Source organism: Geospiza fortis, unplaced genomic scaffold (genome assembly GCF_000277835.1).
Source record: "Geospiza fortis unplaced genomic scaffold, GeoFor_1.0 scaffold633, whole genome shotgun sequence".
NCBI classification, from domain to species: Eukaryota; Metazoa; Chordata; class Aves; order Passeriformes; family Thraupidae; genus Geospiza; species Geospiza fortis.
This window is the reverse complement of record NW_005054531.1, coordinates 49,746-69,331: the sequence shown is the minus strand read 5'-3', so window position 1 is coordinate 69,331 and position 19,586 is coordinate 49,746. Positions and strand designations below refer to the sequence as shown.

Here is a 19,586-nt window from a genome sequence, read left to right as displayed (position 1 = left end):
CTCCGGGAAGTTTCACCTTTGGCCCAGGACTTTGAGATTGATTTTAAAAAAAGTAACATGAAGGTGGGAGATGAGGGAAATGATCACCCTTGTTTTATAGGAGAAGAAATGAAAGGTTCTGACTCCCCTAGGGCTATGAGGACAGAGCTGGGCACTGCTTTTTGAGAGCCTGGTCCATGCTCTCCTGCTCATTCTCCATCTGATTTCTCTGTGCTCTTCTCCCCCAGGTGTGTGACCATGGAAGAAGAGGTGCACCATCAAGAATCCTGAGCAGTGACACCAGAACAGCTCTGGAGACACTGGCAGCAGGAGCCTGAGCTACAGGAGAGAGGAATCATGCTGAAACCAAGTGGACTTAAAATCCCAGGCAGGGCTGGGAAGCACTCCAGCCCCGTGGGACGGGCATCAGGGACCAGCACAGCTGCTGCCACTACTGGCTCTAAAGAAGGTGAGGGCTCCATGCAGGGCATCAGCTGCTCCAGGGACTGCCTTGGCTGGAGGCAGTGGGCTGGTGGAGCCAGAGTTCTGTGGGATGTGAAATTCCCCACCTGTATGTGGGTTGATCAAAATAAGTGTACCAGGGTGAATGAATGGGCTCCCTCTCCCAGGTGATGCACAGAATTGGCAAGTTGTGGAGTGGGTGGCATTGGGGAAGATGAAACAGGAAAGCCTTATAAATATGATTGCCTGGCAAAAGATTTTGAGAAAATGGAAACTATAAGGGACATGGAAATGAAAGCAAGCTTTGAGATAACTCAGTTACTGAACAACTGGAAAACAATGGTGTGGCCAGCTGAAGGTAATCCCCTTGTGATGAAGCCAGCTTGTCACACATGCTGTATCAGAGTTATTTCTCCTGAAAACACATTAAGAGTCAGCTCTGCTCATGGAATGTCCTGAGTGGAGAGTTGTTGTGTCTCCTTACCTGAGCTGGTGCTTTTCCAGAGCCTTTAGGAATAAGAGCTTTTGTCTGGGTTAGGTACACTGGGCTTGCTGTGGTTGTGGGCTTTTTTTAAAAGAACAGAAATTGCCATTTCCTCTGAAAGTCAGTGGGGAACTGGCAGCTGACATGGACTTCTGGAAGAAATTAGCCTTGAGTAATGTCCATGCTGGCTATTCCCCTCCCTCCTCTCCTGTAAAGCTGAAACAATGGAAAAAATAAGTTCTGCTGCTTTGCAGTAACTATTTTCCTTAACCAGACAATTCATCTCTGAAAATTCATCTCTAGCTGCTTTAGGAGAGCATTTCCCACAAATGTGCTGGCTTATTTCCCATGTTTCAAGTGAAGAAAGTCACTGCTCTTAACTCCACATTCAGGAGAGGTTTCTGTGCTAAAGGTGTGGGTCATGGGTAAAGAGCTCAGTATAATATTTGGATTTCTTGTTACAAAGCTCATATGTCTCAGTTCCTTTCCCACCCTCCTCCTGGAAAAGCCTGGAAAAAGATGGAAAGAGAATGGAAGCTGTGATGAATGGGCCCACAGAGCCCTCCCAGCTGGTGGAACAGGTGAAAGCTGCTGGGAAGAGAAGCATTCACATTTCAGAGTGGGTTTTGTCTGCTCAGAGCAGTGTTAGAATGACGTGGTTGGAGGAGAAATTTGCCTTTCATACTTCATTTGGCTGTCAGCTGGCTCTAGTGTTTGTTTATGGTTCTTAAATCTCTTGTTCAGTTAAAAAAAATCTAGCAAAAGACAGAGGACAACTGAAATACTTGTATTTGCAGATGGGGCTGGGCAACACTGAGACTTCAGTGCTGGAGGCAAAAAAAGTCCAAACTTATTAAGTTTTCTGTGAGACTTCTGTGCATCCAGTCAGAACCCAGCAGAGACCTTGGGTTTTACAGATGGATCCTGTCTTTCTGAATGGGCAAGTGCAAATATCTGTCACATGAATTTCATATTTAGGCATGGCTAACAATATCAAAACTGTTTTTCAGCAGTTACCTAGTTTTATTGCCAAAAACTATGCTTTGAGAGCTAAACTGTACAGCATATTGCTGGGAGCCTGGCAATGCCTTCTTGTTTTCATGTAAGTGTACATGCATTATTTTTCATGAAGAATAAATGCACAAGGCTAATCATGTTGGCATAGTGTCTGCTTCTGCAAACACTGTGTGTTGCTTTTGTCCACTGAAAAGAAGAGTGAAGCAGACTGGAACGTTCCCAGGGCCATTAAGGAGAATGGGATGACGGGCTCCATAGGGTAATTAAAGTAAAATATGCTGTAATGAGGGTTTGATAAGGCTGAGCTGGATATTGGGTCCTGGTTGGTTGCAATTGGGGTTTGGGTGCTGATGGGCTGAGGCTGGTCCTTGCTGGGGACAGTCACTGCTGTTCCCCAGGGCTGAGTTTGCTTGAGGGGGTTAACTGTTCTTTTAAAATTTCTTTTCTAGAAATGTGATTATGTTCTGAGGGCTGCTTCTAGTTTGACACTCAGCAATTCTGTGGCCAAGTATCTTTTGATCTGTACCTGCCTCAATTCTGCTGGAGGATCCTCAATTTCACCACCACTTTGGCTCTCTTGTGCATTTACTGCCTTGCTCTTGCCTTTCCCAGTGGAAAACCTTAATTCCTTTTTATTTATCTGCCACAGTGTTAGCAGCAACATCTTGGTAAATTAACTTGGAAATCAGTTGTTCGCCCCTCGAGTTTCTCAGGATGTTTTTTAAGTGAAGTTGGCTGCATGCATAGCAGTAAGAAGCAATTTCTGTTGCTTCTAGAATTTTCTGTGGTAAAAAACAGAGGGAGGGATGGTGTCCTTACTGGGAAATTTATGCCTCAGTATTAAGAGAGAACTCGGGGAGGTTGTTCTCAGGTAACTATTGGTGGTTTGGTGGCATCTTAACACAGGCTTTTTTAATAAAGCTGCAAGAAACTGCTGAGGCTCTCTGATTTTGTATCAATCTATTTATTCTAATTCCCAAATAAATATTAAAAACACTAAACCACTGTTTTGCCTGTGACAAAAGAAATAGGATTGTAATGTCCAGAGCAGCTGATTGACTGGCACAAACATAGGGACCTAATTCTTGTCTGTTCCAAGGCTTTATGCCTCTTGATTAATATTAACTTGGGATGTTGTGTGCTGGTGAATTGAGAGAGGAGACCCCACATCATGGGGCCAGAGGCTGCTATTATTTCTAGCAAACATTTGGTTTTGCTGTTTTGCATCAGGCCTCGTGGAGTGATTGGTATTGTCAGCTCCCATCTGAGTGCTGTCCTCAATTAAATCCACACAGCAAGCCTGGATTAGTGATCCTGCTGGAAATGTGTCACTGGTGAAGTTTGAAGAGCTCTCTGCACAACTCCCTGGAAGGTGTTTGTGGTCAGGTGAGGGTTGGGCTCTTTCTCCAGACAACAACTGTCAGAACCAGAGGTCACAGTCTTAAAAGTCAAAGTCTTAAGCCAGGGGAAATATAGGTTGGATATTAGGAAGAAGTTTTTCACAGAAAGAGTGATAAAATATTGGAATGGTCTGCCTGGGGAGGTGGTGGAGTCGCCATCCCTGGGTGTGTTAACAAAGCCTGGATGTGGCACTGGGTGCCAGGGTTTAGCCAAGGTGTTAGTGCATGGGTTGGACTTGATCTTGAAGGTCTCTTCCAACCTGGTCATTCTGTGATTCTGTGATTTATGTTAATGGCTCTGTATACACAGAGTCCTCAGTTCCTTGGGGAATTAGGAGGTTGAGGTGCCAGGGAGGTGTTTGAGGATCAAATGCCTCTGTGACAGTGTCAGCAGATCAGCACTCCATCAGCAGCCAGACTGCAGGATCTGGGTCTGCACAAGCAGTCACCTGGTGAAGAAGTTAACAGGTGTCTGAAAGAAAACATTGTTTTCAGGCACTGAACAGGAAAAACTGCAACTGAGAGCTGCATTTGGCTGATCCAGGGCTGAGGTGCAGCTGAGGAGTGGGAACTGCAGCAGGCATGGGAGCAGCTCTGCTGAGGGATCATTGGAGCCTGAGTGTGTCCCCTCATCACTGCTGGGGTTTGGCTGAAGTGCCCTGGGTGGGAGTTATGTCCCTCCATCCAAATCCAGTCACTCATGGACACAGATGCTGTCCTGAGACCCTGCATGTTTGTTCTCATCCTCATGGCACATCCTATGCCAAAGTTTTCTGGCTTGGTTGTGGACCAACCACTTGGCTGTTTGCATAGGGCTTGTATTCAGCTCATGTGCCTTTCCTGAGCTGCTCTGCCTGCCATCCTGCCCTCTGAAATACCTTTTGTACTGGGGTTTTTGAAGGTGGGGGTTCCTCCACCCTTTCTGGTTCCCCTCCTGAAGGGAAGTAACACCTTTGGTGGCATTCCTCTCCCAAGAAGTGCTTCAGTGCATTCCAAGCAATATAAAAAGGGCATTGAATGAATCTTATTTTTATCAGCTTTACAGGAAACATATAGAGATAACTGTGAGTCTGATTTTAATTGTCTTAATGATTAGATACTCTTAGAAGGATTTGTTGTAGTTAATCCTTGATATTCAGCTCATTCCCTGTGGGTGAGGCATGAGCACACAGCAAAGACATATGGAGGTCAGACACCCTCCTGCTCTCTCTGTCTGTAGCTCTTCACAGAACAGCAGGGAGAGAAAATCTGCTTCCCACAGATGTTCAGCTGATGGAGGTTGGAATATAATGAACTGAATCCTGTTCAGCTGGGCTGGGGTGTCTGCAGTGGCATCACTGTGGTTGTGCTTATGCCCATCAGAGTGGGGATGCAGCTTTGGGGTGGGATCAGCTCCTGCATGTGCTGCCTCCAAAAATTGCACTAATCCAGCTAGAGCAGATTAATCATTAAAGCCCTGAGCCAATATTCATTGAAATTAAAGGAAAGATTCCCTTTGGCATAGATGGATTTGGGATGAGAGTCTGCAGAATTAAAGGGGCATCAGACTGTTGGTACATAAAATTTCCCATAGGTTGGAATTAACCAGCACACACTGACCCTGCATGTGAGCATCCTCCTTGCAAGCAGTCTAGTAGGTGACTTGATCTCCACAAAAGCCTTAGAGCCTTATTTAGAATACAAATATTATTCTCTATTTATTTTAAGTTCAGTAGCATATTGACTTTTTAATGAAGATGCTAGTAAGTAAATTAATATCCTGTTTCCATAAAAGAGAGAAGCTGTTTTTTATACAGGAGTGAGAACTGTAGGAAAACACTGTTTTATCGCAACACTCACTCTCAAATAATAAGAGTTGTCAAAACTGACCTGTCTGTGACTTCAGCAGCTCTATTTAAAATACAGTTGCTGGTCTCTCTGCTATAAAATGTGTTTGGCAATGCTGTTTTCCAGCACAGTAAATGTGTGTCCTGTGTGCTACATCTGTGTATGGAGCAGAGCACTTCACTCCATGCATGTGTCTGCAGAATTCTTTGTGAGAAAGGAAATGTTTGTGAATGGGGACTTTTAAATGGTCTCAGAGGAAGGCAGTGATGAACTTAGCCATGAGTGCCTCTTAAAAACTGAACCTGCACCAAGGTTCAGGAGTTAATTTGCGTGAGGTAGTGCAGTTGTAGGGCAGCAGGAGTTAACTCTGCTGCAGGACTGCTCCCAGCCTGCCTGAGGAAGTCCTGCCAAGCAGGAGCTGTAAGTCACTCTCACTTTCTGTAATTATAAGCTCCTATGCACACATGAAACCTCTCTGTTCAAGACTCTGAATGCCTCAGCACCTCCTGTAAAGCTTGAAGGCTGTGACAAATTATTACAAGTATTACCCATGTTTTACACCCAAGACAACTTAAAGAAGTAGGTCTTGCCTGTGTCATCTTGTAAGTCAGAGGTGAAAGTGGAAGTTATCTTGGCCAGCAGATTTTTCTGGCCTTTTGTCCTCCCAGTCCTGGCATATGAACAGCAGCTTCCCTCTCTGATGCCACTTCCCCTCCTCCTTTCCACTGACTGAAGTGTTGTGTCTGTAAACATCATTGCCTTTGGGATTTGGCTGAGGGTGTGCAGTCACTGAGCTATAGAGTAACTTTCTGTCCTGTACATGCTTCTCTTATTTCACACTTAAATCTGCCCAGTTCTTTAGAATTCATGTCCCTGAAGACCTCAGGAGCCTTTTGTATTGCTGTATAACTTATTTTACAGAAATACTTTTTACAGAATATTTTATTTGGAGGTATTTGCTCAGAAAAAAAAAGCCAGAAATTAGAAGGGTTTGGTGGAGATTTGAACAGAAGAATTTCAGGTGAAGGTGGTATGATGTTGAGAAAATTCTGAACCCTCAAAAGGGCTTGGGAGTATCATCCTCAGGGACTGACTCTGTCCTGGCTGGGTGTTCAGAAGATAAAAGCCTAAAACTGATCATCTGATGAAGTGATAAAGAAGTGGCATGAGAGAGAGTCATAATCCACATGTGAGTCTTTCATACCAGTAAGGTGTGCTGGGAATGGGAGCAGAGTGTGTGCTCAGGGTGCCCAGTGGGGCCTGTGCTCAGTCTTCAGTGCAGCTCAACTCCTCAGCTCCCAGGCTGTATCAGTGATCTCACACTTCACATCATCAATTTCCCCACCACCACTCTTGGAGTGGTGTTTGATGTCATTTCTGGTGGTCACTGAGGCTTAGATCTGTTGAGTTTGAGAACACTTGCTGTGTTTGTGTCATAGCTCATCTATTTTAGGATCAGATCTGGGCCATGGTCATGTTTACTTTCAAAACAAAACCAAACAAAAAAGACATCCACTGCAAACAGGTGGCTTGACTTTTATGCCAATGATGCCTGTTCATGTACAGCTCATTGCCTTTTGAGCTGGATACTTAGCTGTTAAAGCCAGGTATTTGGAATGAAGTAGATGACTCAGTGTTAATCTGCTCTCAAATATCCTTTTTATTAGATTAGGCAAAGCAAAGCCAGCCCAGCACACCCTGCACTCTGTGGAGCTGTGTACAATCAGCCCTTTGTGTGCTGGGCAGCCTGCTCTGTGCATGGATGTATGGCTGCAGGAATAAAGGCTGAAGGAGTGATGAATCAAAGCTGTGTTCAGCACAGTGCAGCCCCAGGACTGTGCCCAAGTTTGCTTGGCAGTGGTCATTTTTACCTCTGCTGTATTTCCTCTGGGATCCTGGGGTGCTGCAGGAATCTCCCTCTTTCGGGGGGATGACTCAAAGAGATGTTGCAATTGTACTGATGTCATGTTTCTACTGAGGAGGGGAAAAAACTACACACAGGGGAGAAAGAATGTGCTTGTCTGTGTGCTGGTGCCATCCCAGTGGCTCAAACTCTGCTGTTTCTCAGCATAGCTGGTCACACTGAAAACCAGCCTCTCAGCAGAGAGATAAGGAGCCAAAAAAGCATCCTCCTTCACTCTTATATGTCAGGTGTTAAGTTTTTCTACTCCTCCCCTCAAGAGTAGCTGCAGACAGGGCATGAGGAAATGTGGCTGCAGGCTGGCAGCTCTTGTAAAGAGCTGTGAAGATTATCCCAACTCCTGCCAGAGGGAAGCAGAGCAAAGTAAAATTAGAAAGTCAGAGAAAAGCTTGTGGCTGTACCAAAGAAATATTTCTGAGATTCAGCAGGTAGAAGTGAGACGTGGTTATCTGTCAAGAGAAGGGGAGTGAGGAAGATCTTACTGCTGTGCTGAATTGCTACATGTCCTAGCCCTTATGGTGCCAGCAGAACACTCCCTGCCTGAGTTTCCATTTGCACAAATACACCAAATAAAGGATGCTTTGAGGCTGAGCTGGGGGGGTGTGGGTCTGTGCAGTGCTCAGAGTGCAATGGGAGCACAGGTGTGAGTGGCACAGCTCCTCACCTGTCACACCAGGGAAAATCCTCCTCTGCTCTGGAGCTCATCTGACCTGGCTGGGGTAGCCAGGTCACTGAGCACTCTGAGGATGTACCAGAGGTTATAATGCTTGTTCCATGGCTGGAGTGAGTACTGTGCCCACAGGCAGTGTGTGCCAAAGCTGGAGTCAAACCAGACTCTCTCCTGGCATTTAACTTTCCTTTCCCATGGATTGTTAGAGGTACAGTCAATCTGCTCGTGCTTGGCTGCTCAGGTTATGCCCTGTGAGTGAATACCCTGAGTTAAGTTAAGCACACACAGCAACTTCTCCTGCATCTTGTCCCCAGTACAGGGAGCTGCTGGGATCCCCTTAACTGGCTCCAGTCTGATCAGAAGGTAATAACTGGCTTCCAGCCAAAGCCAGGCTTTTTTTTTTGGTGCCTTCTCCATTTGATTGGGACTGAGCTAATGCTGTCATTTCTGAATGACTAAGGCAGTGTCATTCTGTGTGCACCTGCTTGAGCAATGCCCTGCTTGGCTGCTCATCTCAGTTGGTGCTGCAGGAATGGTCCCAGGGTCCATCCAAGTGGGTTTTGTGTGGGAATGATGCCTGAGAAAAATTCCAATACATAAAAAGGCGGTGAAATTTCAAACCCCTGCTGCTCAATTAGTTCTTCTGGTGGGGGGAAAGCACTATGCTTTACTTGGCTGCTCTTTACAGTGTTTGGTGCTCAAGATAAAACTCTCCAGTTCAGAACAGTCCCAAGATTGTTGCTCTCTCTCTGTGCTAGTGCCAGTGTTCTGCCTGGGAAATCGTTTTTAAATGTCTTATTAAAGACCTGTGTCTGCCTCCTTTTCTTTCTTTCTGTCATTGGATCAGCTCAGTGAGAGCAGCTGTCCTCACTTCCATCACAGCAGCCCCAAACCACACTTGTGCCTTGCAGATTCCCACAGCCAAAGAACAGCAGACAGCTGTGCACGTGTGTGTGCTGGGCTTTGTGGGCATGGGGGTTCAGGCTGAGCTCCTCCTCGAGCTTCTCCATGCTTCTTTGAAAAGAAAAGACTCCAAGAAATCAGCTTTGTGCTAGTTTTGTGGAGAAGTGAACACAGGGTGAGACTGCAGCTCTGCAGCTGAGGGTGAGTGTGAGCTGGGCATTCCCTGGGCTGCTGGAAGGAAGCTCCCTGTGCAGGGCAGGACCCTTTCCTGTGAGTATCCCCTCCCCAGCTGCTGTTTTTGTTCTCTTCCCTGGGCTGCTTTCTAATGCTCCTTTCTGCCCCCAAGTCTTTCATTGCTTGCAGTGGTCAGTGGGAGGTAACCCAGTTTGGCTGTGGGGCTACTGGGACAAAACTTACTGAGTCTGTAGAGCTAAGGACTTGAATAGAAAACTGTATTTTCTTGTCAGAATAAGCTATGGTGAAAAAAGTGAGCAATGCTTCTATGTGGAATATTCTCTAGTTGAAGTGATTTTATTGTTTAAGGAAGAATGGAGACTGTTATTTTGTAATACACCCTTAAACATACTGGTGTTTATTAAATTCTAGTTTTGCAAATGTGTCTGTATGTTATTTCTAGAGATGAGGGGTGGCACATGCTGAGGAAGAAGATATGGCTGCTCCAGGCTTTGTTAAACTTGCAAAGCTGTTAAAGTTGTGGGATTTTTGTTTTCATTATTTCTGGTCAAAACAGGGTGCTTCTCCAGAGGTGTGATATATAGACCCTGTTTTAAGGCTGAAAAATGTTAACTAGAGTATTGAAAAGTGACTGTTGAAAGAATATGGTTTTAAAAATAATAATTATGTAAAAATTAAGACTGCAATTTTGAGATTAATAGATCCAGCCATATGTTGCAAGGTAATTATCCCTCAGTGAAAGAAACCCTGTGCATTTTCTACTACTCACTGGCCTCCCTTGTACTGCCAAAACCAATCTGCTTTGCATATTTTGTTGAATACCATTGTTTATTTGAAAAAAAAAAAACCTTTAAACCCTCACACATAAATATATAGCTTTGCTGTTTGTTTCTTTTCAGAATTATAGTGGGTTTGATCTAGCATAGCTGGTAACTCCCCCAGCTCCTCCATCTCTAGCAGGCACCAGGAATGTGCCTCCTGCCAGTGGCAGAGCAGATTTTGTACCAGTCAGCATCCTGAATGAGACCTTTATAAGAAAGCCTTTGTTTGGGGTGTCTGTGTAAGGCTCACTGGCCTCCCCAGCTGCCTCTGTGGAGGCAAATATTTGTCTCAATGGGCATCCCCTTCCATTCAGTGCAAGACATCTCTGTAGTTGTCCTTACTGGGTTTTGCTGCTCATTCATAATTCTCATTCTTACTCTCTTCCTCCTCATTGCAGTTTTATTTCTGGATTTGCCTCCTCTCTTCAGAGGAGCTAAACACAGGGATGCTGAAGTTGTATCTGATATTAATATCCACACCACTGGGGTTATTCCTGGGAGCAGCAGCGCAGGAGATTTCCAGGGTGCCAGATGCAGAGCTTGCCTCTGTGCCAGATCACAGCTCCAGCTTTTCAGCTGTGAACTTACAGAGCTTTCAGTTCTTGTTTCCAAGTCAGCCATAAATCTCTGGGGCTCCTTCCTCCCACAGTGTGCTGCCAGGCAGTTGGCTATTGTCTGCAAAGTGTTGCTTTTTCTCACAGGTACCTCTTCCCTCTCTATTTCTGCCTCATCCTGCAGTGTGAAAGGGCTGTGATAAATCCTGCAGAAAACAGCTGCTTCCTTGCTGTGCTCAATAATTTGAATTTCCATGTGGCAGTGGGCTGGCTTTCACCTGACTGCTAACAGCATCATGTTTATGTAATCCAGGTTGCTTTGAGAATCTCAAATCCCCATGTGGTAACCTAGAAATTCCATGTGGCAAGGGCTCAGTGAGAGCTGTGGAGGCAGCAGGCACCAGCCCCTCTCCCACAGGACTCTGTGCCTGTGTGGCTGCTGCTGCTGCTGCCAAGGGAAGAATCCCTGACCCCTGCACAGGAGGTGCAGCAGGTTGTGCATTCTCCTCTCTTGCTCAGTAGACAAGCTGCTGTAGGTGGTGGGGAACAGATACTCTGCACTGACCACTGGTGAGGGGAAGCTCTGATGAGCTCTGTTTCGCTCAGTGAAGTTCTGCAGGGTTGTGCTTGGAGATGAAATGGCACTGCAGAGCCAGGGAAGCTCACAGTGACTGCAGTGTAAAGGATGAGTAAAACCCACTGCACCAGGAGCTGACAGTGCTGGGGCTGTAGGGACAAGACCAGGCTGTCCTCCAGCCCACAGTGGAGGGTGGTGGGGTGCTGGATGGGATATTATCCTCCAGCCCACAGTGGAGGGTGGTTGTGGTGGTTCCAGTTGTGGTTTCTCTGGGTCTGGATTGAAGGCACTTGAGACAGTAGTTCATGTTCAGACTCAGGTGTTTATTATTCCTTATCAGTAAAACAATCTCACTACTGTGAGTGTGGCAGCTTTTCATTAGAAGGCACAAAATGGCCAACAATCTCTTGGTACAAGGTCTTTTAAGACTAAACTATCTAATTAGGAACCGACACCTAGATTATTTTCCCTTTTAACCCAATAACTGATCCCAAAGAGCCTCCATTGTGGACTTTTCTGCCCAATTACAGAATGCCACCCAAACCCATGAAGAAGAAGGAGGAAGAAGCATGAGGAAGAAACCCAGAACAACACCCTGTGCCCTCCATCTTGCTTCCATCCACAACATACTAAAAATCCCAAAACCTAAATTTCCTACCTAAGTGATACACCTACACTGCTCTCTATAATCTATTTCCCACCCCAGCGGATTCCAGTCTATCTTGAAGTCTGGGAAACTTTCTCCATGAATGAGGGTCAAAGTCAGTGCTGCCCTGGGGGTCAGGGCACCCCAGAGCAGACAGGGAAATATTCCCAGTGCCCTGGGTTTCCACAGGTGGTGGGCTGTTGGATGGGGTATTATCATCCACCACAGATCTTTGGTGCTCTGAGCAGGGACAGTGTCTGAGTGTCATCCCCATCATCTGAGCACTGACCCAAGCAGTGAGCCAGGCTGCTCCAGTGCTCCAAGGCTCTGCATGATCCCTGTGGCAGTAAAACCAGACCTTATTCCTTTGAGCTGGCACCCCTGTGGCCAGCAGCAAGGTTTTCCAAGTGACAAAATCTTGGCTTCAAATAGGCATTACAGTCCCCTGGTACAGGACTGTCCTGAAGCCCTGCCTGGGGTGGGAGGAGCAGAGCTGGTACCAAAAAGGGTTTTTTGGACCAGTTTGGTTGCAAGGCTGCACTTTGAGATGCTCACAGACTGCACAACTTGCTGCCCCATCACAGGTCAGTGGCATCTACAGCAGGGACAAGTGACAGGAGGGTGAAGTGTCTTCAGTCTCATGCCAGTGGCAGCTTTTGTTGCTGGGTACTGGATGAGAAGTTTATTGATTTACCATGGAGAGGGAACACAGCTGGGATTGGGTGGGCAGCTCTGTGCTGCATGTCAGGCTGTCTGATGTGGTGATGTCTGAGGGTAAAAACCTCTGAAAATTAAAATAGAAAAGGAAAATCTCTTTTAGGGGCACTGTAAAGCTCTTCTGTGAATATAATGTTTATGCTCATTCCTCCCTCCTTCCTGACATGAGACACTACTCTGGAATCTCTCTTCTTTCTTTTGTTTGGTTGTGGTTTTAGGTTTTTTTTTGTTGTTGTTTTGTTGTTTTTTGTGCATGTGATTTTGTGCTGGGTTTTTGTTGTTGTTGTTGGGCTTTTGGGTTTTTTTTTTTTTTGTAGTTTTTTTCTCTCCTCTTTCTTTTAAATCTAGTGTGCCTCCATTTCATCAATTAACTGCTTGTCTCCTGATTCCCATGGCAACACAACAGGCTGTTGCATTTCTGAGTCCTTTGGCAGTTGTGGTGCCTGGCATGTGTCTTGGGAGCAGCCAGACCACAAAAGGGTTCTGCAGGGAGTAGGAAATCCATGTGCAGCACTCACTGAGCACTGCCCCTCACACTGAACTGCTCTTCCCTTCCTCTCCCTCCTCCCCTTTACAAACAATTTTCCTTTCCCCTTTGTTTCAGTTGCCTAGTGTTAAGAAATGAGCAACTGGAGTGCTGTGGGAGGTCGAAGGATGAGCAGGGAGTGAGGGGATGGATGGGTTCAGTGGATGTGACTGAAACACAGCACGAGGCTGAGCATGTTGGGAATCCTGCAGGGAAAGTGTTCCTGCTGCTCCTGTGCTCTCTTCCTCCCACTTCAGTTTCCAGGGCTTTCCTGAGGGGGGGTTTCTTGCTTCTCTACTATACGAAACTTCTGTTCACTCCTTCCTACAGCAGTTTCCAAGAGCTGGAAGAATCCATGCCCTTTTTGCAGAAGCCTTTGTGCTTCAGGGGATTTTGGACACATGGCTTTCATTGACACGGTAACAAGAGCCCTGAGAATAGGCTGAGACTTCAGTTAAACTTTTAACCTTTCCAGCTCTTGGCTGGTGGGAATTTGGCTCCTGAAGTAGTGGTGCCCTGTCAGTATGGGTCCCTAAAACTGGTGGGATGAGTTTGCAGGAAGAGCTCTAAGCACCAGGTTTGCCACAGTGGTGGCTGATGTGTAGGCTTTGTGAAAGGGAAAGCAGAGATTTGGAGCTGGATAAGATGTGCATGCAGTGGATGCTCTGTGTGACTTTGATTTACAAGTTGTTGCTCAGCCCTGGAAGCTGTGACCTACAGGAAGCCCATTTAATCCAAAAAGAATGAGCCAGCTAATGAACACAATGGGGCTGTAAAGCTGGAAAGCCTGAGTGGAGGAGATCCTGCTCACTGCTTGTTGTGTCCTGGAGCCTGCTCCCACTGAGAGGAGGAGGGCAGCTGCTGCTGTGGAAGTCCTGGCTAGCAGGTGAGGTCTGTTCTGGACAGAGCAGCACAGGGAGATCCTCTTGGATGGAGCAGGAAGAGCCTTCCTCATTGCTGGCTTCCAGGTGAGCAGCTGAGCTGGAGCCCAGTAGTGACCTTCAGAGAGTTCCTGTTGCTTTTGTTGGAGTAGAAAGAACCCAGTTTTTTCAGTTGGGTGGGTTTCTCTTGTGTAACTCTTCTCAATTTCATACCTGAGATCTGTACCCTTGGTTTGCTGTTTCTTGGAACTTTTTTCTTAGTGAGTTTTTTGGAACTTGTTGGCATTTATCTGGGGAGTCTGCCCTAGAACAATAAGGCTTTTCTTCTTCAAAACAGCAAATCCATGTTTGGATTTGCTGTTTTGAAGCCCAATAGACCAACTCTTTAGGTGCCTGTGGGCTGGAAAAGCTCAGAAATCTTTCATGGCAATCCTCTTGGGTGGCTTTCCCTTCAGCTGTAAGAGGTACCTGGAGAGTGGCAATACCATTTTCAGGTCTCTGGGAGCAGTGCCATCAGCTGCTCTCACTTTTGGGCTATCCTAAGGTACTCATGGGATTCAAGTCAGGTTACTCATTGCTCCATTTGCCTTCTGAAAGGCTGGTGACCAGATACTTACCTGGGAGGATCAGAGCTTAGTCTGCTTGGACTGCTTGGGATGCTGTCTGCCATCTAGCTGGTGGGTTAGTAAAAGCCAAGAGAAATGAGTTCAGCTTGATCATGGCTACTCTGAAAACCTCCTGCACCAAAGCCCATTAGCTGCTCTGTGGTTATTATTTCATATGTGGGTAATGAAAGCCATGTAAAACACAAGATTCTACATTGTGGCCATAATAAACAAGGTGAATCTTCAGGCAGTTCCTTATTTACATCCTGTGCTTTTGAATAATTCACCTCATGCTCAAGAATAATGATGTTTCTGCCTGCACTGCTCAGGAGCCTGGGATGAGATTGTTTTCCTGAGATGTAATTACTGTAGTTCAGCATACCTGCCTACCAGACAGGCACCTAAAATGAACAAGAGTGTGTAAAGTTCCACTAAAATTTTGGCTTTTGGGGGAGGACAGTGTTGCACCAGGAATCCAATGAACTTTTTTGCTGGTCCAAGTCAGTTTTGAAGGTGTTTTCTCTTGCAGTGAAATACAGTGAGTCTAAATGCAATTTTAAATCCTGCTGCATTGTTTGTTCAGCCTTGGGAAGCCTTCCTGCCTTTCTTTGCTTGAGCTTTGCTGCTGAAGGATTTGCTTCACCCAGCCACATTGCAGAGGTGCTTGTGAGAGTCAATGTGACCTGTATCTCAACCATTAACTGACACCTGAAATCAAGAGCTGTGCTGAAACTCAGGCTCAGTAAGTCTAGAAAAACAGTTTTGATCTCTTCTCAATATAGTAGCAGAGCCCCCCAGATTTTATGAGCTTATAGTTCCCTGTAAAATAGGCTGAGTTTGGCTGTCCTTGGCATGGTGGGTATGTGTGCACAGACATGTCAGTGACACAATCTTTGTGTGTTAGGGTGCTCTGCCAAGCACAAAACCAAGGTGCAAGTTGTGTTTCTAATTTAATTTATTCTCCTACCCATCACAGACCTTGTTGGTGATAAACCCCTGTGGCCAGTTTTGGTTATTTAACTTAGAACCTTCTTAAAATGTAACTTGCTAATGTGACTGCTTTACTGTCTTGTGCTATTAAGCATTGAAATCACACTAGCGGCCTTATTTTCTGCCTATGATTGTTTTTATAGTTCAGATGGATGGAGCCCTGTTTCCTTCACACTTCTTTTTATTTAAAGTCTTTTGTAAAGATCAAAATCTCTAAGCATCCTTGTAGTCTTTGGGTTTAATTTTTTAAAGTGAAACTGGTTCTTGGATGTGATCTGATAGAGCTCATCTTGGTGTACTGTCCTACAAAACTGAGAGTGACACAAGCTTAAATGCCAGAAACTTGCCCAAAAGCCCCCAAAACTTCTTGAAGAACACATGAGGTTGAGGAAACTTTCCAAGGCAGGGTCCAGAAGCCAGGAGAAGGCTCTCCCTGGGAGCTGGCTGAGCTCTGGTGGGAGCTCCATGGTCTCTGTTGCCACCAACATTTTCAGCTGGGAACATTATTCACACAGCTGGGGACAGTGTTTACTGTCCTTCCTGTGCCCATCATGGGATTTTCCTGAACGTTCCCCGTGTGTTATGTCCCTTTTGGCTGATCTTCTCAAGAGCTGTTCCAGCCCCAGCCCACTGAGCCCAGTGAGCTGGTTGAAGATACTTCTGTTTGTGAGATGAATTTTTACAGTCACCCCTTAATCGCTGCTCTCTTGTTCAGACAAGGTTCAGACCAGGCAGAGGTACTGCTTCCAGGGGCCCCAGATTGGTGGCCACAGAAATTTGTCAAGTGTTGACTCTGTAGTCTAATAAGAACCCAAGTGTCAAAATTGATCCCTCGTAACACACATGATTTAGCAGGAACTAAGTTCTTCATGCTATTGCCATGGTGCTCTTTTCTTTCCTAGACCTCCAGCAAAGCTTTGAAGTATCTTGCTTTGAGAGCTTTTGTTTTTCATTCTTTCTAGGAGCTGAGCCTGATCTGTCAGGCCCATTACTTGTGGAAGAGCTGTAGAAGTGTTGTGGACTGAGCCACAGTGATGGCTGAGGCTGAACAAGTTTCACAGTTCATTACACATCAGCACTCAAGTTTGGCTTGTCTCTGCAGCTGCTCAGGCTGTCCTCTGCCAGCCTTCTCTGGTAGCAAATAAAAATTTTTTCCTGCTTTAGAGTTTTCTGGTTGGTGGCACCCAGAAACTTCAGCTGAAAGTTGGGCTGAAGAGTCCAGGGAGCTTTCATTGAGCACAGGATATATGGTTCCAAGCCTCCTGCAAACACCCCCTACACCACCTGTGTGGGAGAACCACACCTGCGACCTCAGGGCTGTTGAGAGCTGAGGATGGTTGAAGGTCCATGGTATGTGACTTGCTGGGTTTTATTTTGCAAGCTTATTTCCTCAGTTTCTGTTGTGGTTTCTTCTAGGGCTTTACTCAACCTCCTCCTTTAACCCTCACAGAGTTTTAATGAAGTTCTCATGTCCTTGTCATTTGTTGCCTGGGGCCCAGGGTGAAAGCCCAAAGTTTGTGATAGGAGGGTTTGACAGTGGGGTCAGCAAGAGTTGGGTCACTGCTGTCTCACTTGCTTGGGTTGACTTTGTTCCCATTCAGGCACCTGCCACATGTTTAAGGGTCCCCTTTTGTATTATGGAGAGTTTGGCTGATCAAGATTCTGCTGGGGAGCGTGAGCAGAACACTGAATACCAGCATCACCTGCACTTTTCCTTCCCCAGGCAGCAGAGAATTGCTGGAAGGCTGGTGCTGGGAAAAGGGCACTCATTATTGCCAGTTTATTGAGTTCCATGCACGTTGTGTGACCCTGCAGGGCTGTGCATGAAGGTTTGGAGACGCTTCCTGTTTAGAGAGATGCTGTTTATATTGAACACACCCCAGGTGTCTGCTCCGGCAAAGGGCACAGCAGCAGCTGGGAAAAATGGGGAATTTGTGGAGGTCATTGTGACACACAATGGGGCAATGGGGTTCTCATAGTGCCAAGTACTAAAACATCAGTGTCTCACACTTTTTTTTTCCCTAGGTTTTTTTTTTGTTTTGTTTTGTTTTGTTTGTTTTTTGTTTTTTTGGGCAAAAAGATGACTTTGGCTTCTTCCTGCAAAGCAGCAGTTCATTGGGCTCCCTTTGGTCCTTAAGCACTTACCACCAGTCCTGTGCTTTTGAGCTTATCCACACCCTGGGGCTGTGAGGGGGCTGAGGTACTGTAAAGGAGATGAAGACATGGGGTCATTTCTTTATGTTCTGTGTGAGACCTGCAGAAACTGGGCAGCAGATGGAGGATCTGTGCAGATTTACACTGAAGAAGGTGTGTAAGTAATGGCATCACTCAGGTTTAATCCTCACAGGGCGTACACCTGCAATCTAAGTTGTCCCAGATGTTTTCTTTCTGTAAATGCCTTTTCCTGGTGTTTTGGCTTCCTTCTAGGACTTCTTCTTATACCAAAACATCTTTTTCCTTGATCCACAGGCTCACCTTTACACAAGCAGGGCACCACATCCACCGCCAGCACCGAGAAGTCGGCTTCGAAGGTTGCTGAGGTGGGCGATGATTTCCTGGGAGACTTCGTGTTGGGCGAACGCGTCTGGGTGAATGGAGTGAAGCCAGGAGTGATCCAGTACCTTGGGGAAACGCAGTTTGCTCCGGGCCAGTGGGCAGGGGTTGTTCTGGATGACCCGGTGGGTAAGAATGACGGCTCCGTGGGAGGAGTGCGCTACTTTGAGTGCCAGCCGCTGCAGGGCATCTTCACGCGACCGTCCAAGCTGACGCGGCAGCCGGTGGCCGAGGGCTCGGGCAGCGACGCGCCCTCCGTGGACTCGCTGACGGCTCAGAACTTGTCCCTGCACTCGGGGACGGCCACGCCGCCTCTGTCCACGCGCGTGATCCCGCTGCGGGAGAGCGTCCTCAACAGCGCCATGAAGACGGGCAACGAGTCGGGGTCCAACCTGTCGGACAGCGGCTCGGTGAAAAAGGGGGAGAAGGACCTGCGCCTCGGGGATCGTGTGCTGGTGAGTTGGCTGTGGGGTATTGGTGTGGAAACACAGGGCACCAGCTCACACCCCAGGCAGCACACCAAGAATTTTACAGCAGCCCTCAATTTTACAACTCACTTTCAAAGTTTTTTTACCAATTGTGGAAACCCAGGGCACCAGGGATGTTTCCCTGTCTGCTCTGGGGTGCCCTGACCCCCAGGGGAGCACTGACTTTGACCCTCATTCATGGAGAAAGTTTCCCAGACTTCAAGATAGAGTGGAATCCACAAAAATGTGAAATAGATTATAGAGAGTAGTGTAGGTGTGTCACTTAGGTGAGAAATTTAGGTTTTGGGATTTTTAGTAAGTTGTGGATGGAAGCAAGATGGAGGGCACAGGGTGTCATCCTGGGCTGCTTCTTCATGCTTGTTCTTCCTTCTTCTTCATGGGTTTGGGTGGCATTTTGTAATTGGGCAGAAAAGTCTGCATTGGGGGCTCTTTGGGATCAGTTATTGGGTTAAAAGGGAAAATAATCTAGGTGTCAGTTCTTAATTGGATACTTTAAAGACCTTGTAACAAGAGATTGTTGGCCATTTTTGTGGCGCTTTTCCAGTGCGCTGAGCCTGGTGTGGACAGCGTGCACAACTCTAGATAAGATAACAATAAACAAGAACCTGAAGACTGAAAAGATCCAGTGCATCTCTTTCCTGACACGAAACCACTCCAGAAGGGTCTCCCCTGACAGTGGAGCCCCCTGGGAGAGCCCAGCCAGACTCCCAGGAGTCAGGGAATCAGCAACGGGTACCCCAACATATCGGTTTCTCGATATCAGTCGGGGTATCAATCCCTCGAGGTTGGGATTGAAGGCACTTGAGATGGTAATCCATGTTCAGACTCAGGTGTTTATTATTTCTTATCAGTGAAACAGCCTCACAACCATGAGTTTGGCAGCCTTTCATTAGCTAGGCTCAAAATGGCCAACTATCTCATGGCTACTGCTTACCTCTAATCACAGTCCTGCTATCTCTGAGGCCTGCTTTTTGCAGCTTTCCCAAAACCATCTGATTTTGTGGATCCCCATATTTCTGAACCAGGCAAGCAATGGAATTATGTTCTCCAGACTTGTTTTACCCCTTTCTTCTCCTGACGTAAGTTCTCTGAGACAGGACCTGTTCCCTGAACACTCTGCTCACCTCAGTGGGGCCCACCCAGAGTGAATTTTGGCATAGCCACAGAATAAAACCTGGGAGCATCTTTCCCCTGGGCTTCTGTTGAGTTGTGTTTTGGGAATGGTTTGGATTTTTAATTTTTAAAAATGAGGGTGTATCCTTAAAAGCCTGCCCTCCCTGCCTGCTAATTTATCCCCCTCGGATATTACTAGATAAAGTTTGTGCTGTGACTTGTTAGTGTAATAAATAGCTCCAAAAGAGTGAGCCTGG

General features: G+C 46.4%; 1 protein-coding gene across 2 annotated transcripts in view; it reads left to right on the top strand.

Annotated features, from left to right (window-relative positions):
* Window positions 1-232: 232 nt before the first annotated feature.
* Window positions 233-19,586, top strand: part of CLIP2 (CAP-Gly domain containing linker protein 2) — a 60,567-nt gene continuing 41,213 nt past the window's right edge. For both annotated transcript variants that reach the window (XM_031063785.1, XM_005429198.2), the window contains exons 1-2: window positions 233-448; window positions 17,645-18,183. In XM_031063785.1, coding sequence (XP_030919645.1) covers window positions 337-448; window positions 17,645-18,183 — 651 coding nt within the window. In that variant the 5' untranslated portion in view covers window positions 233-336. The remainder of the gene's footprint in view (window positions 449-17,644; window positions 18,184-19,586) is intronic.